The sequence below is a fragment of the Seriola lalandi genome, unplaced genomic scaffold (assembly GCF_002814215.2).
Source record: "Seriola lalandi dorsalis isolate HSWRI2012SDOR001 ecotype SW California unplaced genomic scaffold, Sedor1 jcf7180002054746, whole genome shotgun sequence".
NCBI lineage: Eukaryota > Metazoa > Chordata > Actinopteri > Carangiformes > Carangidae > Seriola > Seriola lalandi.
In genome coordinates, this window is record NW_019525299.1 from 75,134 (window position 1) to 97,430 (window position 22,297).

General features: G+C 42.0%; 1 protein-coding gene across 8 annotated transcripts in view; it reads right to left on the reverse strand.

Moving 5' to 3' along the window:
- Positions 1 to 22,297, reverse strand: part of LOC111668546 (far upstream element-binding protein 3-like) — a 26,695-nt gene that overhangs the window by 3,919 nt on the left and 479 nt on the right. The window contains exons 1-17 of one of the 8 annotated variants that reach the window (XM_087178853.1): positions 21,699 to 21,842; positions 14,700 to 14,808; positions 11,398 to 11,428; positions 11,118 to 11,167; positions 10,442 to 10,513; positions 9,461 to 9,518; positions 9,211 to 9,373; positions 8,993 to 9,091; positions 7,611 to 7,712; positions 7,405 to 7,507; positions 6,418 to 6,518; positions 6,171 to 6,309; positions 3,631 to 3,791; positions 3,087 to 3,157; positions 2,251 to 2,336; positions 1,199 to 1,267; positions 614 to 685 (exon numbers count right to left, since the gene is read on the reverse strand). In XM_087178853.1, coding sequence (XP_087034979.1) covers positions 614 to 685; positions 1,199 to 1,267; positions 2,251 to 2,336; positions 3,087 to 3,157; positions 3,631 to 3,791; positions 6,171 to 6,309; positions 6,418 to 6,518; positions 7,405 to 7,507; positions 7,611 to 7,712; positions 8,993 to 9,091; positions 9,211 to 9,373; positions 9,461 to 9,518; positions 10,442 to 10,513; positions 11,118 to 11,167; positions 11,398 to 11,428; positions 14,700 to 14,808 — 1,486 coding nt within the window. In that variant the 5' untranslated portion in view covers positions 21,699 to 21,842. Of the gene's footprint in view, positions 1 to 613; positions 686 to 1,198; positions 1,268 to 2,250; positions 2,337 to 3,086; positions 3,158 to 3,630; positions 3,792 to 6,170; positions 6,310 to 6,417; positions 6,519 to 7,404; positions 7,508 to 7,610; positions 7,713 to 8,992; positions 9,092 to 9,210; positions 9,374 to 9,460; positions 9,519 to 10,441; positions 10,514 to 11,117; positions 11,168 to 11,397; positions 11,432 to 14,699; positions 14,809 to 21,698; positions 21,843 to 22,297 lie in introns of those variants that run through there. The other 7 variants (XM_023424608.2, XM_023424605.2, XM_023424603.2 and 4 more) reach the window with 7 other exon arrangements.

A 22,297-nucleotide genomic window follows, 5' to 3' on the forward strand; every position in this document is an offset into this window, starting at 1 on the left:
GGGGGGGGGGTCTGCAGTGAACCTGGTGGAGGGACGAGTCCTGGTGCAGGAACAACTCATCAGTTTTTAAAATCACTTTCCTCATCATTGTGAGAGTGTGAAGAGTCAGATCCTCGGGACATAACGTTCGGATGTTGATGTGAAACAATCAGACGTTTAAACGATGTGGATCAATGAGTTTGAGTATAATGAGGATAATCTGGATCTGTCGCTCAGAGCTCAGCACACTCACAAATACAGCGTGATTTCTCAGTAACGATCAGAAATCTGAGACTAGACGTTTAGAGCATCAGTGATGAAGTAGCTGACACAGCAGTTATCGTTTGTGTTGAACTACTGTTGAATGAAAAGCTCAGAAAACTGGTAATAATTAGTCTTTCCTTAGTTATATAAATGTCATTTCTTGTGTTGTCAGCTGTTTATCACTTTATGACTGTGGGTCGTTACTGTTTCCTCATGTGGTATTTTATGTTTTATGCAGTATTTTAATATGTGGTGCGTCTGTGTGGCGTCCATCTCTCTTTTGTAGATTTTGTTTTTATGTCAATGGGACTTCCTGGTAAAATAAAGGAAATAAGTTACAGACAGAAACACAGACAGTCAGGTGTCGTACTCTGTTTCTTGTAGTAGTCCTCCCAGGCCTTACTGTAGTCTGTCATCAAGCTCTGAGGCTGGTTCTGCTGACCTACACACACACACACACACACACACACACACACACACACACACACACACACACACACAGTTAGTCTGACAGTGAACATCTCCACCATGCAACATAACTAGAGCTGCACAATTAATCAAAATCTAATCAGCTCCTCTTTGAGTCCAGGTGAATGTTACTGAGACATCGTGTCCAAGAGAATGAGACAGACAGGCAACCTAAAAACAAAATGGCTGCCACTATAAAAAGGAGACAACCTTCAGGGAAATATAACACACAACACGACAGCAAACATCTGTGCAGTCTCCGCTCCAGCTGTTTAACTGAACTACAGAAACCCTCCGTGTTGAGACATGTACCTCACTAAAGGCCGGACCGACTCAAGATGACGCTCTCCTACGTAACCAGGAAGTGGAACCTCAGAGACGACTAACCTGCTCTAACATCACTATGACCTGCGTACTGCCTGTGTGTGTGTGTGTGTGTGTGTGTGAGTGTGTGTGAGTGTGTGTGTGTGTGTGTGTGTGGACTTGCCTAGCTTCTTATAGTACTGCTCCCATGCTTTAGAGTAGTCCATCTGTCCTGTCTGAGCCATATTGTGACCTACACACACGCACGCGCGCACGCGCACGCACACACACACACACACACACACACACACACACGCACACACACACACACGCACACACACACACACGCACACACACACAAAGAGAGTCTTAAACGCTGGACTCAAAAAAACCCAGTGTGTGTTTACGTGTGTGTTCGTGCGTGCGTGCAGCAGTGTGTGTGTGTGTGTGCGTGCGCGTGTGTGTGTGTGTGCGTGTGTGTGTGCGTGCAGCAGTGTGTGTGTGCGTGCAGCAGTGTGTGTGTGCGTGCAGCAGTGTGTGTGTGCGTGCAGCAGTGTGTGTGTGTGTGCAGCAGTGCGTGCGTGTGTGCGTGCAGCAGTGTGTGTGTGTGTGTGTGTGCGTGCAGCAGTGTGTGTGTGTGTAGGTGCTGCGGTTGAGTGATAACTGTCTCAGGGCTTCACTGTGTCAAAGTAAAAGTCCTGCACTGAAAATGTTCAGTGAAAGTTTTTCAAAGTAAAAGTGCTCAGACACAACAGATGTCCTCTAGAAACAACACTAACTCTTCTTCATCATCCAAACGTCTGATGTTTCACAGCGTCACCTGAAGATGAACTGGTGGTTATCAACGGTGACACCAGTTCTTACTTTAACATGATGGATGGTGGATAAAGATTTAAACACACGACTCATGGTTCCCCCTGTAACCATGACGATTCACAGCTGTTTCACTGACTTTGAGTTTATGTCACATTTGTTTATGACATCAGATTACTCAGCTGATGTCTGTGATGTCAGAGAGACTGGTTCCTACATGGAACTGGATCCTACATGGAACTGGATCCTACATGGAACTGGATCCTACATGGAACTGGATCCTACATAGAACTGGATCCTACGTAGAACTGGATCCTACATAGAACTGACTATCAGAACCTAAGATCCTTAATTCAGACACACAACATGTTGTCGAGAGTGTGTGTGTGTGTGTGTGTGTGTGTGTGTGTGTGTGTGTGTTACCAGGGTCTTGTTGTCCAGGGTTCTGCCAGCTGGTCTGGTAGGTGTTTCCCCAAACACCAGTCAGGAAGGTCTGACCACTGCCACAGCTACACACACACAACACACACATCTCAGTGAACAGTTACACAAACACACAGTGGGTTTACATGAACAGTACAGCTGTATGCAAACATCTGGACTCAGTGACCCCCCCCCCCCCCCAGCCTGTAAACACTTTGTGCAGCTCCTTCGGCCTCTTCCTGTACATCACCTCAGGTCCTGAGATGTTTCAGTCTGTCCTGCTCAAACAGCTGGTTTAACATCTGTCAGCCTGTTACAGCCTCCTCTGCTTCCCTTAGTGACAGGACTGACAGGTCCTAACAGGTCAATTAAGGCCTAACGAGTTAATGAAGCTCTGAGTGTTTTAGAAGAAGGAGGCTGCCAAAACTTTTGAGCGTGACACAATTACTCTTTAATTATTCTCTATTCATTAAGTTGACAAAATAAAAAGTGCTGCAGGGTCAAGTGTAGATCAGAGAGTGCAGTAACATCAATCATTATCAATATCTACCGATTCATTTACTGTGACGTGAAATCTTTGGAATTGAAACTGTCTGCATTAATATTCTGACAGAATCTGCGACAACAAACCAACAAATAAGAGCACGTCATCAGGTCAGGCAGCCTGACATTACAAGATTTAGGTGGTGTGTTTGAGGACCGAAGGTGTTTCCAGGCAGGTGGTGAGGAGACCAAGACGATTTCTCATAGACACAAGCCTGTAAGATCATATTAGGTGTGTGTGTGTGTGTGTGTGTGTGTGTGTGTGTGTGTGTGTGTGTGTGTGTGTGTCTTACTTCTGGTGTGCAGCTGGCCCCTGGGTGAAGGGACTGAAGCCAAATCCTCCATTACTCATTATACCTGAACCCTGAAGGGAGAGGAGACGGATATTTAGCACATTCCACCTTAAACATAGTGAGGTGTTGTTTGCATGTTGCCGGGGAAACACTGATTAAACATTTTAATATATTGCACCTCAGTATAATGACTCAGAGCTACATTTAATTTTAGCTGGGTGTGTTTTTGTGAATGAATCAGACAGATGTTAATTTCATGTTTTTTGAGTGGAGTTTAGTGACAGCAGCCAAACGTGCACAGCTGGAGGAATCACTGTATTTTTAACAGCACAAAGTTTTGTGAATATCGTTTTATTAACTTTTTGTTCATTTTGTGAAATGAAAAATGTAAAATGTTCAGAAACCAAACCGTCAGAATGAGACTCGACGGTTCAGGTTCAAGACTCGGAGTCAGAGATGACGAGTCTGGACTTTTCATTTACCTTAACCTGGGCAGGGCCGTGTGTGTGTTATCATTTAATTGAGGTGTGTTTGTTTTGCGTACCCCGATCTTGTCGTCTATGAGCTGGCGGGCCAGGTCCATCTGCTGGGCCGTGCCTCTGATGGTGAAGACCCGGGTGTTGGGGTCGGTGGAGGGGGGAGGGTTCCTCTGCAGCTCCACATGGGCTCCAGACTGCTGGTTAATACTCTTAATGGTCTCCCCTCCTACACACACACACACACACACACACACACACACACACACACACACAGTTTCATCTGAATATTAACTTTATTAACACGATCACAAGGAGACAACAGCCAGAGAAATGAAGTCATGTAACCAGCTGCTGATCAGTGAACACATCCCTCCTCCCTTCCTCCTCCTCCCTCCTCCCTCCTCCTCCTCCTCTTCCTCCTCCTCCTCCTCCTCCTCAGCAGAATATCCTGAGGTCATTAACTCTTTGTTAACCAAATGAAGAGACCGTTAATAGACCTTTTATGAGATGAGAAACAGTCGATCTGAAGGTTTTCACCCTCTGAATAAATCTCCTTACTCTGCACACTTCATTTATTTATTTATTTATTTATTTAAGACATCACATTCACTATTAATCATTTTCATCTGCAGTGTGTTCTGGAAATATATAAAGCTAATTATTTATTTGATGTAAAGTTTAATTTTTAGCAGCAAAGCTGAGAAGTTATCAACATCAAGTTGTTCCTGTCATCTATCATTAACATTATTAATCTTATCTATTTACAGAGGTGGACAGTAACTAAGTGCATTTACTTCAGTTCTGTACTTTTCATGTATCTGTTCTTTACTTGAGTTTATTTATTTGAAACTTGTGACTTTTCCTCCTCTGCACTTTAAGACAAATATTGTTCTTTTGACTCCACTACATTTCTATGAAGGGCTGAAGTCACTCAGTCATCAGTCACTCAGTCATCAGTCACTCAGTCATCAGTCAGTTGTTTCAGAGAAAGAAAGGTGCTTTTGATTACTTCAGTATTCATAAAATCAAGTACCCCAGTACTTTAACTGCCGGATCCGTGCTCCGACTGTGGAGCTGCATCTTCTTCCTGTCGTCTGATGTTGTTTCTGCTCAGAGTGAATCTTTCTTTTCTAACTGGATCTGATGTTGTCAAATTAAAACGTTAAGTTTAATGAGACTTTAGAGCAACAGAATCTAACGAGACACACACACGTCTGCGCAGCTATCCTTGTTAGGATGTTGCAATGACTTCCATTCATTGTGGACAGACGAGTCTAACCAGGACCTCAGACATTCTGCCTCATTTTGTTCTCCATTAGGACACACACACACACACACACACACACACACACACACACACACACAAAGAGACCATATGGTGTCTAAACATTGGGTACTTGACATCTTTTTTGCATTGCTGCTTTTATTTTGGAAGCTGCTGCTCGACCCTCTTGACCTCCAACACACACACACACACACACACACACACACACACACACACACACACACACACACACACACACACACTGGTGAATGGTTTGAGAGGGTTTTAAGTGAGGTTACTGAGGGTTCTCTCAGCCGTTTCCTGCAGATTTAGACGTGAACAGAAGTGAATCCTCAGCTCTACCTTCAGTTTAATTCTCTGAATGGATGAAAACACTGATGATATTTTAGCAGGGCCTTTCCAGTTCAGCTTCTTTCATCATTAAAAACACTAATTCAGTTTTATTTTGAAGCAGTTCAGGGATAAATTGATGAATTAGTGAATTTTATTTTTGTGAGGTGAAGCAGCAGCTGAGTCACAATATATTATCAATATGATTAATCAATATGCATTTGTCGGCTCTCCTCCAATCACAGAGCAGACCTCATGTCTCCACTGTGTCTCTTTATCTGGATCCACTAGTCTAACGTTTATTTTTATTTTTGTGACACTTTTACTCTGAAGGACGGCTTCCTGTTGGAGAGGAAGCTGTGATGACGCTGCTTGTGATAACTTGACATAAAACTCAATCTCAGCTACACCTTGTTATTTTAGTAGAGACTTTAGTGTATAAGATGATAAACCCTGAGCTGCAGGCTACAAGCCAGACGGACTGTGGCTCATTTCATGAAAGACAGGAACACCAAGTCTCACGGTTTCTACATGTGAATCCTCACGTTAACTTGAAAGATCCAAATGGAAGAAAGATGCATCATCTACTCCTCAGAGGAAACCAGAGTCTGTAACTGTGTCCAAGTCCAAGCTCAACTGTCAACGTGTTCAACACTCCGCTGGTCTCTGAACAGAGGAAGAGACATAATAATCCTACTGCCGTCTAACGATCGATAAATCAGTCCGAAACACTGACGATCAGCTCATCAGATGCTTCCTGAGGCTGGTCACTCTAGTGAGGAGCTATCGCTGCAGGAGGAGCAGCAGGAGGAGGAGGAGGAGGACTTCCTAACAGTGCTCTCTGCAGGAGGACTCAGTGTGTGTTGTCAAACTGTTTCTACATTAGAAAGTCAATCTGCTCTTTATCACCGAGTTGAATCTCAGTCTAGAAACACTGTGTTGAGTGAAAACTTCCTGCAGCTGCAGAGGGAAACTGATTTCTCCTCCTACCTTTGCCGATGACCAGGCCACACTTGTCAGCGGGGATGGTGTAGGTCACTTCCTGTAGGGGACCAGGAGAGCCCATAGTCCAATCACCACGACCTCTGACCCTGCCGCCCCGCAGGGCCGAGCCGAAACCGTCACGCTCCTGCAACAACAGAGGAATGACAGCGGTTCATAGTGAAGGTCATCTGTGTGTGTGTGTGTGTGTATGTGTGTGTGTGTGTGTGTGTGTGTGTGTGTGTGTGTGTATTACCTGTGCAGTCTGGATGAGCTCATTGATGAGGTGGACTGCGTGCTGACAGCGGTCTGGCTGTCCTATCACCATGGCAACACGCTCCGGACTGATGCCATCATCTGGATGACAGAGAGACCAATAATTTTAACTGAATTAACAAACACATTCATCGATTTTAAACTGGATTACACTGCGAACTGGATCTAATATATAAACAGACCTGCTTTAATCTGGATTAAACTGGACTAAACTGACCAGAGTTAATCTAGATTACAGTGTAATCTGCTGCTGTAGTCAGGTTTCAGACTAGATCACATTTAAACTGTTTCAAAATGGATTAATCTGGTATAAATAGATCAATTTTAATCTGGATTATGATGGTGACACACAACAGTTTTAATCAGCAGTTTAAAACTGGTGTAAACTAGATTACATTATACAGAATAAACAGACCTGCTCTAATTTGGCTCATACAGATGTCACCGGACTGTTTTAATCTGGATCACACCGGTGTAAACAGACTGACCTTAACTGTATACTTGATCTGTGGTAAAACAAGATTTAAACCAGATTATACTGGTGTACACCAACGTCTAAAACTGAATTATATTGGTGGAATAACACCAGTTTTATTCTGGATCAACCTGGTATACAGAAACCATTTCTAATCTGGATTAGACTGGTGTAAAGAGACCGATTTTAATATGGATTATACTAGTAGTATACTAGATTTAAACTGGATTATACTGATGTTAACAGACCTGTTTGAAGTGGATTATGTTGGTGTAAACAGACTAGATTTCAACCTGATTTTAGTGGCTCAAGCAGACCAGCATTACATGGATGTACTGTTGTAAACTGGACTGTACTGGTGTAGTAGAGTGGTTCTTAACTGGAATATAATGAGGTAAATGGTTTAAACTGGATTATTCTGGTGTAAACAGAGCTGCTTTAATATGGATTATATTAGTTTGAGCAGACTAGTTTTGAACTGGATAAACAGACCTGCTTTAAACTGGATTCGGACCCCCGCATCGTTCTGGATCTTCTTGATCATTTCTCCATTTCTGCCGATCACGATACCAACAGCAAACCTGGGAACTGGAACCTGGAGAAAGACAGGAAGAACCTTCTAATACTGATATAGTGGATCTTACAGTGTGTGTGTGTGTGTGTGTGTGTGTGTGTGTGTGTGTGTGTTTGTCTCGTACGTCCAGGCTGGTTCCTCCCAGTCGGGCGCTGAAGTCGTTGCGTCCAGACCTGAAATCTCCGTCCTTCTCCCTGATCACCTCCAACACCAGCTCCCTGGCTGCCTGCAGGAGGGACAGAGTCACGTCACATGCTGTGTGTTGGACTGTGTGTGTTGGACTGTGTGTGTTGGACTGTGTGTGTTGGACTGTGTGTGTTGGACTGTGTGTGTTGGACTGTGTGTGTTTGTGCGTAACTTGTGTGTGTTTGAAGACGTGACGACAAAATGTTCCCGCCCAACACATTCTGTGTTTTTCTTCCGAAACCGACAGTGAACGTCTCCGCTAACAGAACTGTGATGTGTCAGACTCCTCTGAGCCTTAGAGCTCCACACCAAATGTGGATTAATCCGCCACTGAAAATAGTCCCCAACAAAGTCCGTACTTCCTCCGGTTTGATAGACACCACAGTGATCAGCTGTTTCAGGAAACGACTGACACTTTGAAATGAAACTTTATATTTCATATAAAGAAAACACAAAGAACTTAATAACTAGAATCTCCTCCTCCTCCACTCAGACTACCTCCTCGTTACATCCCTGTTTATCCAGAGTCAGAGGAAATATCAAATATTTGTGTCACATTTTGTCATAATCCTCACTAAACACTAGTGAGGTCACACTGACCTTTGACCTTTGACCAGACCGAGTCTAATCAGTTCATCCTTTGGACCAAATAAATGTTTGTACCAAATCTGTTCCGTTAATGTGTAACTGAGATATTGTGTCCACGGGAATGAGACGTATGGACGTACAACCTGAAAATCAATATGGCGGCTCTGACTGTCACCGGCGCAGAGGAATAATAAATAAAAAAAAGCAGTATTATCAATTGAAATAGGATAACATAGATAGATGACTAAAGAGAGTAGACAGAATAAAAAGTATGAGGTTTAAGGGAAGGCTAAGCTAAAATAATAAGACTTTAGATTTCTATTAAAAGTAAGTGGCGGTTGTGTCGTCCTCAGACCTCACTGCAGAACGCTGCCTCTCATGTTTCGTTGAGCTCAGAGCATCTGAGGTGTCGAGTTTACCTTAACATCATATCCTATGTATTCAGGCGCGTGTCCATTCAGTGATTTGAAGACTGATAAAAGGATTTAAAATCTGCTCTAAAGGTGACAGGGAACCAGTGAGGAGACTTCAGGACAGGAGGACTGTGAGCTCTCCCTCTGGTCTTGGTCTGCTGCAGTCTGATGGTCTGCACTGGGTCGACCAGAGAGGAGAGCATCACAGGGCTCCAGCCTGCACCTCAGTAATACATCTTTTTGTGACATAACTGATGTGGGATTCAAACTCCAGCCAGGGTGTAGAAACACACCAGGATCTTATTAAAGCGGTCGGTACCTGCACTTTGTACGGGTCTCCAGAGATACGAAGAGGTTTGTCGGCTCCTGTCGGCATCGGACCGTCCTGGATCATCATCATCTTTACTCCTGCTCGCTCCTGACACACACACACACACACACACACACACACACACACACACACACACACACGTTCATCAGAAGAACTTGAATAGATACTTTGCGTGTGTGCTCGCGTCACACCGCTGCGTTCTGTACCTGCAGCTGCTTGATGGTGTCTCCTCCTCGGCCAATCACCAGCCCCACCTTACTGGCAGGGATCAGCATCTCCTGCACCGAAGCGCCGCCCTCTCCATCGCTGTGGAAACCAGGGCCGTTTCTACAGCGGTCCACGATCTGGACCAGCAGCCGCTTCGCCTGCCTGTAAACACACCAACAAGTAAAAACACACATGCAGATACACACAAACACACAGGTGGAGGTGAGGAGGCGGTGAAGTGAAACCTACTCGATGCTCTCCGGAGTTCCCGTCAGAGAACACGGCCGCTCCATCAGACCGCCGCTGTCTGCACACACACATACAGAAGGTAAGTTACACAGGTGAGCCAACATCTGTCTACATCTGACATCTACTTCATGTTTCCTGACTGTTTTTAGCCTCGACTGAGAACAGCTGATCACTTTTAGAACAACAGACCAATAAGAGAAGGAGAGAGCAATTACCTTAGAGGACCTATCATGGCCATTTTTTAGTTTTCATCATTTTATTCTTGGTGCTTTAATGTTCTGAAAAGACATTTTGTTTCTTCTTCTGTGCGTCTCATACTGTTCTCTATTCACCCTCTGTGTAAAATGCTTTGTTAGAGCTCTGGGCTCTTTAAGGCTGAAGCTTGCCGGTTACTACCACCGTAACTACACGCTCCGCCGATGTTTCGCTGTAAACAAATGTTGTGGCTGTTATGGCTTCAGCTCTGAACAAGGACATGATAAGCCTGTTCCACCTTCACAAGCTGGACTGGAGCAGGAAAACAAGCGTACCCAATGTCAGGCAGCCAGAAGGAGGGTAAAGGCAGAAATGTGATGAGAAGTGCTTCCAATCAAGTCCCTTGACAGTCTGCAAAGACTTTGCGAGACAGTGCTCATAACCTAGAATAGTTTGATGAAAAACCCTTTGGAGGGATATAAATAATGGAGGAACAGACAGACAGTCGGACTCTTCAAAGGTAGGGAGTCTCCACCACTATACTCAAAATCAAATCACAGCAAATACTGATCTGATTTAGGTTGTTTGTCTTAACTGCAGTTTTGATAAAGTTCACTGAGACACAAAAACATCCTCAGTTTTTTATGTTGCCTCAAACTTCTGCACAGTTCTGTTTCTATCCACACTTCAACTGTGAGACCACAGTCAAATGTGGACGCCTTAACTCAGTCGAATAAAAGGTTAAATTCTACAGCGGATGAACAAGAGGTGAACAGGCGGTCTCACCAGCAGCGATCTGGATCTTGCAGCCGGACTCCAACTGGATCCTGGTGATCTGTTCTCCTCCTCTACCAATGACTGAAGGAGGAGGAGAGGAGAGTCATTTACAAGACATTTCATCATAATCGTAGCAAAACTTACATATAGCTCCTTTAAAATATTAAGAGTCAGATGGAAGGTTCTAGATCAGATGCTAAAGTTCTACCTCAGGTTAAAGGTTTAAGATTAGGTGGAAGGTTCTGGATCAGGTGAAAAGGTTCAAGGTTTGAAGTAGAGGTTCTAGGGTAAGCTAAAGGTTCAAATGAGAGGTTCTACTTAAATCTATAATGTTCGGGTTTGTGGAAGGTTCTAGATCAGGTGTAAATGCTTTGGATTTTGGCAACAAAAAAAGGTTTGGGCATAGGTTAAAGGATCTATGTCAAGTGAAATATTTTTAGGTCAGGTGAAAGTCAGATTGATACCAGATATGGTTTGATACCAGGACCACTTTGTTGGAAAGAGCTAAAGGTTCAAGGTCAGATCTTGATTCAAATAAACATTAAAGACACAAAGACTGGATCATTGTTTTGGTCCAGACTTGTTCTCTTCATCAGCTCAGTTAAAAACCTAAATCTGACTGGACAATGAAACCCTCAGACACGGGACCAGCAGGACTGCCTGAAAGGTCAGAGGTCATACTCACTGAAGCCCACCATCCTGTCGGGGACCTTGTAATCCTCTGTGATTACCCTGCTGCAACACAAACACAAAGACACACACATTAATATCTCGGTCCCACAGTGTGTGCGTGTCAATAAGTGATTATGTTGATGTGGACTGTAGGAGGACAGATCTATAACACTTATCTACTGTTACACCCCGACACACACACTGATGTCTATTTGCAAACAAGAGTATGATGCTGAATGTCATTATCTGTGTGTATGTGTGTGTGTTTAATCAATATGAACTGCTGCTCGTACCTTTGATGCCCCATGGCTGCTAGCTGGTTACCTACTGAGAGACAGAGACACAGATTAGACATGAATGCACCTTTGACTGCAGTGCTGCTGATCTGGTGGAGCTACTGACCAAAGTGTCGCTGCAACATCAACACAGGAGAAAACAGGACGTGGTTTTATTTTGTAGCTGCAGCTGCATCCAGCTTTATTCTATATGTTTCTTATTGTCCTCAAATCTTAGGCTACATCCACACTGCTGATCTCCGTCCAGACAAACACAAAAAACTCAAAATCCTCTGAAGGATGAACAGCAAAGACAGTCGCAGCATTAAGACAGAGAATGTAAGTGAACAACAGCTGCGCAAAGACAACAAGGTGAGTGACACTGTCATTCATTATCATGTTGTAGTCACCACTGGTAGTCCAGGCTGATGACAGCCAAAATTTTCAGCAGAGTTTTTTTGAAAACCAAGTCATGTGGACATTCGGATTGGATTGGTTTTACAATGAAAATGTAGTAGTGTGGACGTAGCCTTAGGCCCTGTTCAAACCTCTCCACACAGGTGACCGCCTATGATCAGATCTCACTTCCCCAATTTAAACACGTACGTCATTTCTGTTAGATACTTTCTAAATTCGAAATTCATGTGTCCATTAGCTCATTGTGGATAATTATAACAGTTAACGATAAATAAACAATAATAATCAAATTAGTCCGCTTCCTTTGGCTGAAGTGTTGTGTAGCCTGATGTCAGTGGAACAAAGGATCTCCTGAACCTCTCTGTTCTGCAGAATCATAAATGCACTGTTTTTGTTTTTAACCGGTGGGAGGCAGCGTGCACTTCCTGTGCCTGGTCTGACAGAAATTAAAAGAAGCGACCAAAACAATAAAAGACTGCTGCTGTGTCTCATGAACTTCCGAATTCAAACTTTCTATTTTCATTGCATGTGCGTTCACACTGACAACAACAAAAGGAAATCTGTGGCTTTTGTCTCTACTGTAACAGCCACCAGACCTGAGAGGACATTATGAACATGTGCAACAAGTCAAGACTGGTGGACGTTGTCTTTGTATCATTCACTGATGAACAAGGGCTAATTAATCTTTGCATATAACATTACACATTTGATTTGATATATAACTGCAGCCGCTGCTAAACAAAGGAGGTAAACATTTGTGCACGGCCACACAACTGGAGAAGAAGACCGCGGTGACAATTTGGATCCTCGCATCAGATACAGACTTCAAAACATCGTGTGAATTGTTTTGTGTTGGCTCATAAACTGTGTCCAACCTGCAGGTGACACCTCAGTGGGAACTCCTAAAACAGTGTCGGAACCAACCTTGTAAAAAATATTAGATTTCCATTGTAGAAAGAAGGTCAGGAGAGTGTTCAGCTGCTGGATGAGTCAAACATTTGGATTTCAGATTTGATTTTTAAAATATCTTTATTACTTTATTATTTGTTCTATGGTTAAATCTCAGGTGTTCTGAGAAGAAATGGGTGAGTGAAATACGTGAGAACATGAAAGTGATTACACTAATGAACACGTAGTTTTATTTTCACGCTCTTTGAAAGTGTAGATGAATAGGTTTTTGCTTCATTACACTATCAACTGCTTAAGTGCATCAAGAATGCATCTTGGATGAAATCACATTTAAAGTAATAAAAAGTGTTTTTTACATGCAGCTGTTTTTCCTTCTAAACCAACTGAAAGCTGCTAATCAGCTTCAATGGTTCAGTTTTTAATTTTTAAAATCAAAAGAATGGGGCGTATTAAAACATATTCAGGCACTAAAGCGTTGTGTGTTAGAAGGATAGTGGCAGTGATGGGGGGTGGAGGCTTGGGGGTAATCTTATTTCTGTGATAAGGTGATCTTAATTAGTCAACACAAAAGTGACAACAGCCGGGAGACTTGTCATTCAGTTCAGGGTCAGTGCTTCCAGGGAAGTAGATGCACTGGTATTGTTCAAATGTCCCATATTTAGAAAGTATTCAATTAAACACATTTAAATGTTTATTTCATTTAAAGCTGCCCTGTGAGGGTTTGTCTCACTCTACATGTTGGTAATAAGTCGGATTCATAGATTATCCTTTAGATACAAGGAAATATTAGGAAGCTGTCAGGCTGCTTTTACTGAAGTGAAACTGCTCATGTTTACAGTGAGCAGGTTCAACACCTTCAGAGCCCAGACTGAATGTGGAGGTTTCCACACATTTGGATATAAACAATTTTTCACTTTGTTTAGAGCTTTCAGTCTCAGAGACCTTGAGAGTCGCTCCGATGAAGTTCTAAATAGAGTGAAACACAACATTGGTCCAACTGTGAGGAAATGTTTCCTTATATGTTTGCTTTGTTTCGGTGAGCAAGGATTTCATGCGACAACATCAGGTCTCAGATAAAACGTTTGAAACATTTGAATTTGATGACACGCCTAAATTAAACTCGTTGGTGGTTTGTACGCTTTCTGCACTTATGTGTCTCGTCACTGCCAGAGATTCTCAGTCAGTTCAAGACATCCTAGGACAGGTTAAAGGTTCTTGATCCTGTGGGAGGTTCTTTGTAAGATAAAAAGATTCAAGGTTAGGTGAAACGTTCCAGCTAAGGCGAGAAACTCAGTTAAAGGTTCTCCTCAGCTACAAGGTTCTAGGTCATGTGGAAGGGTTTAGCCCAGGCTAAAGGTTGTAGGTCAGAGGAAAAGGTTCAAGGAGATTCCGGGTAAGGTGAACAGGTTCTAAGTAAAGTGAAAAGGTTGTAGTTCAGATTAAAGGTTCTAGATCATGAGTAAAGCTTTAAGAACCAATGGAAGGTTATAACTTAAGTTAATGGTCAGAGTCAGGTCAAAGGTTCTTGATCCTGTGGGAGGTTCTTTGTAAGATAAAAAGATTCAAGGTTAGGTGAAACGTTCCAGCTAAGGCGAGAAACTCAGTTAAAGGTTCTCCTCAGCTACAAGGTTCTAGGTCATGTGGAAGGGTTTAGCCCAGGCTAAAGGTTGTAGGTCAGATGAAAGGTTCCATGAGGTTCCTGATTAGGTGAATAAGTTCTAGGTAACGTGAAAAAGTTCCCGCTCAGTTTAAAGGTTTCAGATTATGTGTAAAGCTGCAAGGACAGGTGGAAGGTTATAACTTAAGTTCATGGTTCTAGTTATATAGAAGGTTCCAAGTCAGGCAGCAGGATCCAGGTCAGGTAGAAGATTCTATGTTAGGTGGTCGGTTCTGGCCTAGTAGAAGGTTCTGGACCAGCTGGTAGATAGTTGGGTGAAAAGGTTCTAGTTCAGGTGAAATATTGTGGCTCAAGTAAAAACATTAAAGTTCCTCACCTCCGTCCTCTCCTGGTCGTTTCTGGCCAGGGTAGTACAGCGAAGGCTCGACACTTCCTGAGGAGCTGTTGAGGTGGGACATGGCTTCACCACCCATCTTACCCACCATCTGAAACACAGACAGAAAAACAGCTGTCAACACCCGATGTTCGAACAAACTGGATAAGGAGCTCAGTACCAACCCAGCAGAAACATAGTATGACGCAGTAGCAACAGAGATTTTATTGGTGGGACAATGTCTGTCTTTTTTATGATTTTATGATGAGATTCTGGCAAACTAAAAAACAGCTTCTATGGTAAAATCGAGTATACCGTCAATACCGAACCGGTTTGAACATTTTTATACCAGCCCAACCCTACCTGAAGAAATAAGACAACAAAGACAACAGATTGAGTTCCAAGTCAAGAACAACCTGCCCCAAATCAAGTCCTAGGTTGACACAAATGAGATCTAAGTCAAGTCCTCAGTCATGACCAGTGAGTCTGAAGTAAAGTCTCAAAGTCAAGTTCCACAATACGACCAACAGGTCTTAAGTGAAATCCCCAAAGTTGAAACTAACAAGTCTAAGGTCAAGTGCCAAGTTCTTAATCCAAAGTGACCATAGTGAAGTCGAGATTAACAAGTCTGAAAGTCCCAAGTCAAATCCATAGTTGAGACTATCAAATCAAGACCAGGTTCTAAGTCCCTAGGTCGGATTCCAAGTCAAGACGGAAAGTACAAAGTCAAATCCCAAAGAGACCAGCAAGTCTGAAATCAAGCACCAAGTAAAGACTAACAAGTCCCAATTCATGCTCCAAGCTGAGGCCAACGAGTCTGAAGCCCTCAGATGAAACCAACAGGACTAGAGTCTAATCCCAAACCTTGACCAACTGAGCCTAGATTCAAGTAGCACGATTACCAAGTCCGAGGTCAAAGCCAATATTTCTTAAGTCAAGTCCCACATCAAGACTTATACGACCAGAATCAAGTCCAAAGTCAAGCCCGACTCCTAGACTTTGTGTTTAGAGTGTTAAACTGATCCTGCACCTTTACAGAATTTTGTTTTATAATAAAATAAATAAATGACATAAATATTAACACATTCTAAAATATATTTTCAGTCCAAGTCATGTGACTGGAGCCATTTGACCTGAATTCACTATGAAAACAAAAGTGAAAGATGAGTTTTGTAATGTGTGTGATTAAGTAAACAACAAAACCTAACAGGAGGATGTTCAGAGTGCAGCAGGTCTATCCGTCAGGACGACTCAGAGGACAGTTAGTGTCAGAGGTTTGTGTTGTTGATGTTCCAGCAGAGCTCAGTTCAGTCTAAACAAACTGCTGTCGGGGTGTTTCTTCCTCCCTCCTTGTTCTTTAACAGGAACCTTCCTAATAAGGTTCCTTATTTGGCTGCAGAACTCTGCACAGTCGTGTCGGAGCAAGCAGCTGCTGCAGATTCAGCCTGATAGATACGTTTCATAACTTCATGACTAATAAATACAAACAAACGTTCAGTGTTTAACTGTGTTTTCTCTGAATGACACATAAAATACACAGTGTTTAGCAAAATGGATACAACCTGTGTTATGGTAGAAATAATGTTATGTTGTAATATTATTGATTACTCTGCAGGTTATTTTCTCAATTAATTGCTGAATTGTTGGCTGTTGTAATTTTATTATAGTTTTCCAGAGCTGAAGGTGAGGTCATTCATTAATTATCATATATGACAAACTAGAATCACGTCCTCCTCCACTCAGACTAGTTCCAGGTCACTTCCTGTTTATCCAGAGTCAGGGAAATATAAAATATGAACCATTTATGTGAAATTTTGTCATAATTGCTGTGAAGTCTCGAGTTACGGTTAAAGAGTGTTTCGTAACGTCACATTGATCTTAACCTTTGACCTTTAGCCACCAAAATCTAATCAGTTCATCCTTGAGTCCAAGTGAACGTTTCTACCAAATGTGAAATAGTTCCTTCAAAGCGTCACTGAGATATCGTGTCCACAAGAATGAGGTGGACGGACGGACGGAAGTGGAACTAGTTTTCCTTGAAAACGAAATTGACGATTAATCAATTGTCAAAAGTGTTGCCAATTGACTGACCGACAACACAGACTCATGTTTTTAGGTGGATTTTACTGTGAAGGTCCAGGACTCTGACGTCAGAGTGAACAGCTTGTTCACAGCTATTAGCTTTTAGCTGCAAGCTGACCTCACCTTGACTGAAGAGCACACTTCAAAACACTGCCAACACACACACACACACACACACACACACACACACACACACACACACACAGGTAACCTTGAATGTCTTCATGATAAACACAAGCAGAGAAAAGAGCAGCAGTGAACCCAGTGAAGATACCTGCTGCCCTAAACACACACACGACTGCTGCACCTATTTTGATCAATATTGATATCCTGATTATTTAACAAGATCAGTCATTGACTCATGACGCACTTGGACTTTAAATACAATACAACGGAAAAACAAATAAAAAATGTAATTAATTAATTATTGTTGCAAAACAGAACAATCGTTTTATCTCCACTAACTTGTTTTCATAATCATTGGAAGACAAAATAGTAATTGAAACAACAGATTGATCACCCAGACCTAATCAATTATTGCTTTAACCATGTCATTGATACAAGATGGCCACGGGATTTGATATTTAGATTTTTTGCCGTCTTTGTCGAGCACTTTGTAACGTGAATGTTTTTGAAAAGTGATCTATGAATAAAGATTATTATTATTATTATTATTATTATTAACTGATTATATATATATATATATATATATATATAACTATCTTGATAATCGATTAATCATTTGAACTCAAAAACATGTCAGATTTCTCAGTAAACCGAGGACGTCAGCTTGGGTTCTGGGAAGCTGATGGACATTTTTTTCCACTATTTATTGACATTTCATCGACCAAGTGATTAAGCAATCAATCAAACTAAATAATTATCAGATTAATCAATAATTAAAATAGTCACTAGTTGAAATCATGCGCATCCTGATGAGTCACAAATGAAAGGAAACACCTGAATAAATGAGCTGCAGATGCTTCAACACAGGTAGTACAGTGGAGCAGTTGACATCCCATCATGCACTGGGGCAGATATGAAAATACCGATGAGGTCCAGTTGATCCTGTTTCTGTATCAAGAGGAAAATGACCTTTGTGACTCAGAAAGAGAGGTCAGAGATGCTCAGCAGGTGTTTCCATAGCAACAGAGACCAAAGTGACATCTGCATTCAGATCTATGGGATGGACGTTAGTGAACAGGGTCAGACACCTGGACGTGATCAGACAGGATCTTTCAGAGCGACACAGGTGGTGAAACTACAGTGGTGCTTCACTTTAAATGTTGCTGCAGCAAGGAATTGTGGGACGTCATTTTCTCCTTTCCTTTGGTAAAGGAAGCTCCAGGGTTTCCTCTGCTGAAGGAGACAAGTCCTCCGCTCTGATCATGGCTGCCGCTAAGACACTTCATTTCACTCAGTTAGGAACTACTTTTCGACCGCAGCACAGCTTTCAATGCTCTCTGTGTTTGTGCTGTAGTGGACACAAACTTACAGACTTTATTATCGTGTGAATATTCAGCAGCTCTCACTGCTGTCTGATGAGACGTGACGTCCTGCTGATCAAATATTACACAACAGCAACAGCTGTAACAAGCTACAGCTAGCGCCGCTGCTTTAGCTACCATTACTGTGTATCAGCATCAGGGTTTTTAATTCCCCAGGAGCCTGATAGAGATTCAAATGTCTGTTTATTCCTCCACGCCGGCGACAGTCAGAGCAGCAGCCATTTTGTTTTCAGGTTGTCCGCCTGTCTCATTTCATCTCAGTAACATCTTGACAGAACTTTTTAAAATTTGGCTCAAACATTCAACTGGACTCGAGGACGAACTGATTAGATTTTGGTGGCTAAAGGTCAAAGGTCAAGGTCAATGAGACCATGGAGCCATTACTCAAGACAATTGATTCTACTTTCAGAGGCGGCAATAACACAGAGTTACAAACAATGTCAAACAGGTAATAAACAAAATACGCCACAAAAAGATCCAGGACATAATGCCACCTAATTACATGTAGCTCATCTCTGTGTCCCTGCCCGTACAATCACAAAGAGACAAAACAACCACAAAGAGACAAAACGACCACAAAGAGACAAAACGACCACAAAGAGACAAATTACCACAAAGAGACAAATTACCACACAGAGACAAAATTACCACAAAGAGACAAATTACCACAAAGAGATAAAACGACCACAAAGAGACAAAATTACCACAAAGAGACAAAACGACCACAAAGAGACAAAACAACCACAAAGAGACAAAACGACCACAAAGAGACAAAACAACCACAAAGAGACAAATTACCACAAAGAGATAAAACGACCACAAATAGACAAAATGACCAAGAAGAGACAAATTACCACAAAGACAAAAAATTACCAAAGTGACAAAACGACCACAAAGAGACAAATTACCACAAAGACAAAAAAATGACCACAAAAAGACAAATCGACCACAAAGAGACAAAATGACCACAAAGGGACAAAACGACCACAAATAGACAAAATTACCACAAAGAGACAAAGAAACAAAACGACCACAAAGAGACAAAACTAACACAAAGAGACAAAGAAACCATAAAGAGACAAAATAACCACAAAGAGACAAAACGACCAAAGAGACAAAATGACCACAAAGAGACAAAGAAACCATAAAGAGACAAAATAACCACAAAGAGACAAAACGACCACAAAGAGACAAAATGACCACAAAGAGACAAAATGACCACAAAGAGACAAAATGACCACAAAGAGACAAAGAAACCATAAAGAGACAAAATAACCACAAAGAGACAAAACGACCACAAAGAGACAAAATGACCACAAAGAGACAAAATGACCACAAAGAGACAAAGAAACCACAAAGAGACAAAATAACCACAAAGAGACAAAATGACCACAAAGAGACAAAGAAACCATAAAGAGACAAAATGACCACAAAGAGATAAAACGACCACAAAGAGACAAATTACTATAAAGAGACAAAACAACCACAAAGAGACAAAGAAACCCTAAAGAGACAAAATGACCACAAAGAGACAAAACGACCAAGAAGAGACAAAACGACCACAAAGAGACAAAACGACCAAGAAGAGACAAATCGACCACAAAGAGACAAAACAACCACAAAGAGACAAAATGACCACAAAGAGATAAAATGACCACAAAGAGACAAAATGACCACAAAGAGACAAAACAACCACAAAGAGACAAATTACTACAAAGAGACAAATCAACCACAAAGAGACAAAGAAACCCTAAAGAGACAAAACGACCACAAAGAGATAAAACGACCACAAAGAGACAAAGAAACCCTAAAGAGACAAAATGACCACAAAGAGATAAAACGACCAAGAAGAGACAAAACGACCACAAAGAGACAAAATGACCACAAAGACAAAAAATGACCACAAAGAGACAAAATTACCACAAAGAAAAAAATTACCACAAAGAGACAAAATTACCACAAAGAAAAAAATTACCACAAATAGACAAAATTACCACAAAGAGACAAAGAAACAAAACGACCACAAAGAGACAAAACTAACACAAAGAGACAAAGAAACAAAACGACCACAAAGAGACAAAACTAACACAAAGAGACACGACAACAAAAAAGACAAATCTACCACAAAGACACAAAAAGACCACAAGAGAAAAAATGACCACAGAGACAAAACGACCACAAAGAAACAAAATGACCACAAAGAGACAAAGAAACAAAACGACCACAAAGAGACAAAACGACCACAAAGAGACAAAATTACCACAAAGAGACAAATGGCCACAAAGAGACAAAACGACCACAAAGAGACAAAACGACCACAAAGAGACAAAACGACCACAAAGAGACAAAATTACCACAAAGAGACAAAACGACCACAAAGAGACAAATGGCCACAAAGAGACAAAATGACAATAAAGAGACAAAACGACCACAAAGAGACAAAACGACCACAAAGAGACAAAACGACCACAAAGAGACAAATCGAACAAAAAGAGACAAAACGACCACAAACAGACATTTTGTGTGTCTTTCCGTCTACTATGTAGGAAGGGGGGGGATGTCTGGACTCAGGGAGCAGACAACTGGTGGATTAACCAATTAAAACATAAATAATTTAAGTTTTTTAACACTTGGATGAACGAGTGTCTCCTGAGGGTGAGAGTTAAACTCTTCTGTCAGCAGCAGGACAGAAAACATGTTGAGACCTTTGTCAATTACATTTAACATGTTTTGATGGTTTCTAAGGTCTTTTTTTTTTAAAGGGATGTGAATTCAGTAATTTCAGACTTTTAAAAGGAGTTTAATCCAGTTTTAAATAATGACCAGTTTCTTCAAAGCGTCACACATACACCTGAACTGAACATGATATTAACTGAGTGACAGAGAACGAGCGCCCCTATCAACGCCCACTGTACACGCCGTCACAACTTTCATAAATAAAATTCATCTTTGTCGGATTCACTGGTGCCAGTTTGTCAAATGTGAGTATTTGTTGTTTTCTCTCCGAAAGTGAACTCACGATATTTGTGTTTCAGACAAAACAAGACGTTTGAGTGTAAACTTAAATAATGAGGCATTTTTCACTATAATTTATTCACTGAACAATCAGTGGATAATTAAAGAAAAATAACTGTCAGATGTTTTTATGATGAAATAAATCCTTGGTTTCAGCCTCACAGTTCACCTGGGACAGAATAATACGACCTTACCTGAGGTTTTCTGTCTGCTAACGACTCAACACACAGAAAAAAATTCAAACAAAGTTGTGATAAGACACAACTCTCGGCAAACGACCACAATATGAACTAAAACTGTCCAGGTCTTAAAACCAGTCCTTCTACAACACCAGGACCACAGGGTGGAGAACAAGTTTCTGACAACCGTACGATTAATCACATTATTTGGACAGAACCTGCGAGGAGGAACCTGGGGCGGCTGCCCACGGCGCCCGGCTGTTGATCCAGTCTTGTTTGCATGAAACAAACTTCAGCACCGAGATGGATCCAGTTTATCAGGGAGTGTGTGCACAGGAACATGCTGCTGGTTCCCACACACACACACACACACACACACACACACACTGAAGTGGTTCAATGTCCTGACTGTCTGTCTGTCTGTCTGACTGACTGTCTGTCTGTCTATAGGAAGCAGACACACCTCCCCTCGCTGTATATGGTTCTGAGGCTGTTGCATAACGCCAGCCTACTTTCTAACCAACTTACAGTAAACAGCAGCCTATAAGGGAAGGGAAGGGGAGGGGAGGGGAGGGGGTGGCGGAGGGGGGGTCCAACTCTCATATTAACTGCTGCAAAGCGGATGAGACTTTAACACAGTGTGAACGCACTCATTTCAGTGAACCCCCCCGGCCCGTAGAGGACAGTTAGTGGCTGATTAAAGTCCTCACCGTTTCCACCGTGTTTCTGTCCCGCAGCCCAACAGGTTGTCTGTCTGCTGCCTCAGTGACACGTGTGGCCAAACTTCTGTCCTGCTCCCACCCCTCCACCCCCCACC